This window comes from Macrobrachium nipponense, chromosome 23, assembly GCF_015104395.2.
Source record: "Macrobrachium nipponense isolate FS-2020 chromosome 23, ASM1510439v2, whole genome shotgun sequence".
Classification (NCBI taxonomy): domain Eukaryota; kingdom Metazoa; phylum Arthropoda; class Malacostraca; order Decapoda; family Palaemonidae; genus Macrobrachium; species Macrobrachium nipponense.
Genome location: NC_061090.1, coordinates 10,382,018 through 10,388,325, shown reverse-complemented (window position 1 = coordinate 10,388,325; position 6,308 = coordinate 10,382,018). Strand labels below are relative to the sequence as shown.

General features: G+C 38.9%; 1 protein-coding gene across 1 annotated transcript in view; it reads left to right on the top strand.

Moving 5' to 3' along the window:
• Positions 1-6,308, top strand: part of LOC135198600 (interleukin-1 receptor-associated kinase 4-like) — a gene marked incomplete in the record, with an annotated part of 22,295 nt that overhangs the window by 5,953 nt on the left and 10,034 nt on the right. The window contains 3 exon segments of the mRNA XM_064226335.1: positions 4,685-4,867; positions 5,277-5,700; positions 5,991-6,105. Of these exon segments, the coding sequence (XP_064082405.1) occupies positions 4,861-4,867; positions 5,277-5,700; positions 5,991-6,105 (546 nt within the window).

Here is a 6,308-nt window from a genome sequence, read left to right as displayed (position 1 = left end):
GTAGAATGTAACGATCCTCTAGAGGTCGTTACAGGATTGCAAAAGTCCGTACGAATCGTCTCGATCGACGGCAGCAAACTTTTGACTTCCGAGTGGAATCTTTCTTTAGAAGTATGTTGAGAGTTGTGGAGACTTTAGGGACGCCCTTTCATTCTTCTCTTCGATATGTTGAGGACAAAGAGGCTTCTTCTTCTCTGCTCCCTTTTTCTCGATCCGGGATCTGGTACCATTAAACGCCATCCTATGATATTAAACGGGGATGGATGTTTAGTCTCTTTTCCCCTTTTCAATCGCTTAGGAAATGTAATGAGGATTTATGACGTCACAGGGAGCGACAATGACGCTGATCGCCCCATGTTGGCCTTCAGGATCCTGGATTCACAGAGGCCACATCCTTCCTAGTTCACTTTCCAAGGACCTTTTCCGAGAGAGTCTGTCTACTCTAGCTCGAAAGGTACCTATAACCTCTCCGCTCTGAGTCTGACAACGTTCAGACTATCGAGATGTTGACAGGAATAAGATTACCGTCTTCCATTTCCGTCTGAAGAATGGGATAAGCTGGCCAGTCACAACTATTAAAGAATACGCAAATATGTTGTTGAACGGCTTTTGGGCTCAGAGATTTGTTTCGTCTGTCAAACACAAAAGCCCTTCACGATCTTTGGAGTTCTGTGGAATCTCGAAACTCGCTCACCATCTACTTTTTGTCTCACCTGTTTTCTCGGAGTCAGACACTCGTGCGATAATCAGGCGACATTATAGTAGCCCTGAGTTTCTTGTTGACGAAGTCGGTTGCGTTTATTACACCCCCGATGATCGCGTAACATGAGACCAGGTTGGACTGTCAGGCATTCTTCCTTCGGGACTGAATCGCCTTTTTGCTCCTTGCTCCTTTCTCCTGGCACCAGAAGCTCGAGTCAGGAGTTGATTCGCTGACGACGTTGGGTTGCGTTGATACACCCCCCAAGGTTTGCTTAGATTGAATCGCCCAGGCAGTCCAGACACTCATCCTTCAGCGAAAAGAATAGTGCCTTATGGTCTTCAGGGTACAGCCTTGCTGTCCTTGATTCGTCTGACTGGTCAACTGGTCGGTCACCTGACTTTTAGTACAGACGGACTGACTGTGCATGTCCAGATCGAAGCTTTCAATAGGGAACTTAGACGTAGTCTGAAGTTCTTGATGTCAAAGCATTTCGAACCTCTCAACTACCTGTTAACTTCTTGCATGTGATCAGGAAGGCCTTCTTCTAACCACCCTAGATACGACAAAGAGGGTTAGTGAGATTTTAAGCCATCGTCACAAGTTTTGGCTTTAGAGAACCACAAGGCGGTGTGCTCTCTAAGCCTTTCGTTGTGGCCTAAGAATGGAAAACCGTTTTGTCCTTGGGCCAGGAGCTTGGAAGCAAGGATGGCACAAGTTAGTGGGCAGGAGCCAGAGAGAGTCTGTGCCCTGTCAGGTCTCTCAAGTTTTATCTACATAAAACTCAAGAAAGTCGAAAGTCATCGGGCAAATCTGCAGTGTTCCGAAAAAAGACCAGACTTGCCCTATATCGAAGAACACCCTGGCTTTAGTGTTAAGGAGTTCTTTCAAAATGCTCCTTCATTGTGTTTGCCACAAAGATTTGAAATCTTTTTATCTGAATTGCTCACGAGGTGAGGGCGCGGCCTCGGAAGCATTTCAACAGAGCATGGCACTCAGCAACATCCTGAGTACCATGTTTTAGCGAAGCAACTCTGTGTTCACTTCACACTCCCTGCGAGATGTGGAAGATGGCATATGAGATCTGCTGCTCGCTAGGGCCATACGTGTCTGCAGACACAATCTTGGGGGCAAGAAGTACCACTCATCCTATCCTGTAGAAAATGGTTAGGAAGAGCTCTTAATTTAGTTGTTGAGTCGCCGACAACGGCGACTTCTTAACTCTTAAGCCTTAGTTAACACACCTTAACTTTGGCTAGGTTGGTCAGGTGGTGATATATATATTTATATATATATATTTATTTTACTTCTTAGCCCTCATGGTATGGTCAATATGGTCTAGTCACATTGTGGTCACGCCCCCGTTGACAGATCATCTGGAGTGCAACCAGCTTTTTAGGTCTCTACCTCGCTGGCAACTCTAGTAAAGCAGAAGCAGACTTGGGTGACAGTAATCACGAAGTCGGCTATGCTAACAGGTGGAACCAAGATGTAAATCATCTGCATGCATTTGTTTCCCAAAATCCTTCTATTCTGTCCCTTCCCACCTCCAACGGTGGGATTCAGCTATATATATATCTGAACAGGTAAGTTTCATTGAAACAAAAATGATATTGTTATGATACAATAAAGTTTGTTCATACTTACCTGGCAGATATATATAATCAAGTACCCACCCACCTCCCCTCAGGGGACAGTGGAAATAAAAATTATGAATAGAAAATGGGAATGGTTCCTGATACCCGCCTCCCAGCGGCGGGAATGGGTACTAACCACCTGGCCGACCACTGCGTGTGTCGGAAGTTTTTTTAATTCTGTCGGACTTCAGAAAATACAGCTATATATATATCTGCCAGGTAAGTATGAACAAACTTTATTGTATCATAACAATATCATTTTTCATGCTAAAAGCTTCCATTTCCTATGTATGAAATGTGATATTTGGTTGATTGTTGTGTAATATGTCAGGAAGTTTGGGCTATTACAAAATACTACTAATTGTTGTTGTATTTTTTAGGTTATTAGGAAGTCATCATCATCATCATGAACATTTTACATTGTTTTTTTGGTGTTTGTTGAATTGGTCATCTAATGAATCTTTTCTAATCTCTTTTATCTCACACTTTTTCTACCTGAATTTCCATATGCATTTTTTCTTGGCTTTCCTACAGGTTATTATCTTGTTCCCTCTCAATATACGGCTGTACTTCTCTCATTGGCTGGTCCTTTACAAAAGTGCCAAAACCTCTCATTTTTGAGATTTTAGTATTTTTTGTAGCTTTTACTTATTACATCAGTCAGCAGCTTCATCCTTTGTAACACTGGATTATTTTCAGTTTATTCCTGTCCTGATTCTCAGCATTTTTAAGTCATTCCATTTCCTCATCGGACAAGTGGCTTATATGCTCGCCAAAAGATTCGGTAGTCCCAAGTTCAATTTCCCACTCTGCCAACGTGGAATCAGAGAATTTGTTTCTGGTTATTAGAAATTAATTTCTCAATATAATGTGGTTTGGATCCCACAATAAGCTGTAGGTCCCGTTGCTAGGTAACCAGTTGGTTCTTGGCCACGTAATAATATCTAATCCTCCGGGCCAGCCGTAGGAGAGCTGTTAATCAGCTCAGTTGTCTGGTTAGACTAAGATATACCCAACTTTAAGTCACTCCTTTACAGAATGTCCACCACTTTCTTTGCTATTGTCCGTGGAATTACTCTTTTTACTAATGGATGAATGTTTTTATTTTCCGGTACAGTAATCCAGAAAAATCTCCCCCTTCATCCATGCTGACACTGCTCTTTTCCTAACTGTCTTCTTAATATGAACCAGCTTCACAACCCGGTATATTACTGAGGGAACAGAGGTGTTTTACCTCTTTGATAATTGTGGTGTTCCTCCACCATCTTGGCAGTGTTATTTTCTTTTATGAATTTTGGGCATTAGAGGTTGCGTCAGTTATATTTTGCAAAACTGAGCATCAAGTGTAACACCGATCTATTACATTTGATAAGTAGTATAGTGATGCATTCTTCTTACACCCCCATCACAGCATCTTAATGGCCCTTTTCAAGAATGGATGTTCTCATTTGCATCTATGCCACTCTATAATTTTGGTCTTACAGTATTAAGGTAGATTTTAATTTTCTCTTCCAGTTCACCTTTCCATCTTGTAAACATTTGTAAGATCTATTCTTTGATACTTTTGTTAACAGTCATCTGTGTGCAGTAGTTTACAGAGGCCTCCCTTCACCCTCTTGTAGCTCTTCCATTATCTACCATGATAAGAGTAAAGGACTAGCTGTACAGTATTTTGTCATGATACCCTTCATTTTGCAGTACCCATCCAATTTCTTGGTAATTTGTCTAATGGAAATCCTCTTTTTTCATGGAATTCAAATAACCCTTGTTCATACTGCCATAACTTGCTTCAGCAGCCATAAATATGTACTGTATTTCTCATACTTGAATATATCTTTTTCTATATATTATAATTATTGTAGTTCTCCTTTGACTCCATCTTTGCCTTTGCCATGTTTCCTATGTTATGGTTAGTTCTTCAATGAATCACATTTATCATTTTTCTCCTTCCGATGTTTCATTCTCTTTTGGTTCCTCTATCATATTAAGAGCCTCCCATTCATATCCAATTTCTTTGTTTAGTAGATTCCCCGAGCATAGCATACATTGTTCCGTTACAGTTTTTGCTTCTCATCAACTTTGGTTTCCTTATCACAGTTTATGTGCAGTAGTTTATCAGTAAGTGCACCCATCCCCTTTTTAAGAAAAGGCTCTGCTGTGTGGATGTTTAACACTGACATGTAGAAAAGTTGCATGCTTTCCTTTTACTGTAGTATATGGAAATGTAATTCCCCCAAAATATATTTTTTTATATGAAAATAGTAGTGTCTGTTTTGATTTTTACTTGAAATTGTATGATTATTTTTATTAGGTAAGTTTTTCGTTTGGTTTTTATATTGATATACAGCCCATTTATGAAGGACAATAACAGAGGAATGTAGCCGTTCCGGCCGTGATGGGTTTCAAGTCTTGTTAGAGGAATGGGGAACCAGTGGGAGACAGCGGCCAACTGTACAGGATCTTATAAATTTGCTTCAGAAAATTAAGCTATATCGAGCTCTGGATTATCTTACTGTTAACGTTATGAATGGTAATTTGTTTTTGTGTTTGGTGTACTATTATGTTAGGCCATAACATTTTCTCATCTTGATTTTATCTTGATTTAGTTTTGCCGTACAGTAAAAGTATACAGTAGTGCTTCTTTAATTAATGCAAAATGCAATGTATTATTTATCATTTTGTTTTTGGTCTTTTTCAAATTTTAGTAGCATTAAACATTTATTGTTTTACTTTGTTTTAAGAATATTGTAGACTGTATTCATTCTTTAACATGTATTCATTGAATGAGAGAAATTTTCTTCTTACTAAATTGCAGAACTGCAGGGTATTGAATTATAATTACCCCTGACACTCTATAACAAATTTCATGATCCATTATTCACTAGTTTGAGGTTACTTATTCTTTCTTAAAAGCTTAGGCACTCTTCATTTCTTCACAGGTGAGGCTTTGCCAAGGGAAGAAGGGCGCAATCCTGTTGTTGAATTAGATCCAGCTAAGGAAAATGATCCAGCTAAGGAAATTGATCCGTCTACCAGACTAATAGAGCCAAGGAAAGAGGATTTAGCACTTCCAACTACACAGACTCATGTCTTTGACAATGAGATTTTAGAAGGAATGGATTGTGGTGAGGTGTTCCATTTTAGTTACTCTTGTTTGAAAACAATGACCAGTAATTTTTCAGATACTCCATTCAGAGATGGAGGTAATAAACTTGGTGAAGGAGCATTTGGAAAGGTGTATTTTGCAAAGATTACTCAAAAAGGAATAGAAAAAGAAGTGGCAGTCAAAAGACTTAATGCTAGCGATTCTTCAGAAACCAGAATAGAGTTGCAGTTCAAGACAGAAATAGAAGTCCTTTCAAAGTAAGTTATGTATTGATTTTATTACAGACTTTTTTTATTTTTCATAGTATTGCCCGAATGATGTTAAAAACTTAATTTTTCAGTCTGAGGTTGTTAGTCCCAGATCATGAATTTAGATGGCCATTACATTTATTGATTATATGGTAAAACCACTAATGATGACCCATAATTATTTCATCTTTCAAAGAACTTAGCTAAAGCATAGCTTTCATGGTTTTGAGCAAAGCACAAAAGGTTTCTTTTTATATGTACAAACATGAACCATCTAATTTAGAATGTGCATTTTTCAGGTGCATCCATGAAAATTTAGTACCGTTAGAGGGTTACTCATGTGATGGTCCTGAGTGGTGCCTTGTGTATGCATTTATGCCAAATGCTAGTCTTCTAGATTGCTTATCCTGTGCTGTAAGTATTAGTTTTCTGATGATGACAGTGGTTTTATTTAAAGCTGTCCAGTTGCCAGAAATTAAAAGATGAAATGGGCTGCAATTGTAATTGTATCTTTTTAAAATGAAAGTGGAGTAGTATTTACCTAACACTCCCCTTGTGCACTCTGCATACATTTGCCACTTTGTATATTTTTTCATGTGAAAATTGAATGTTGATAA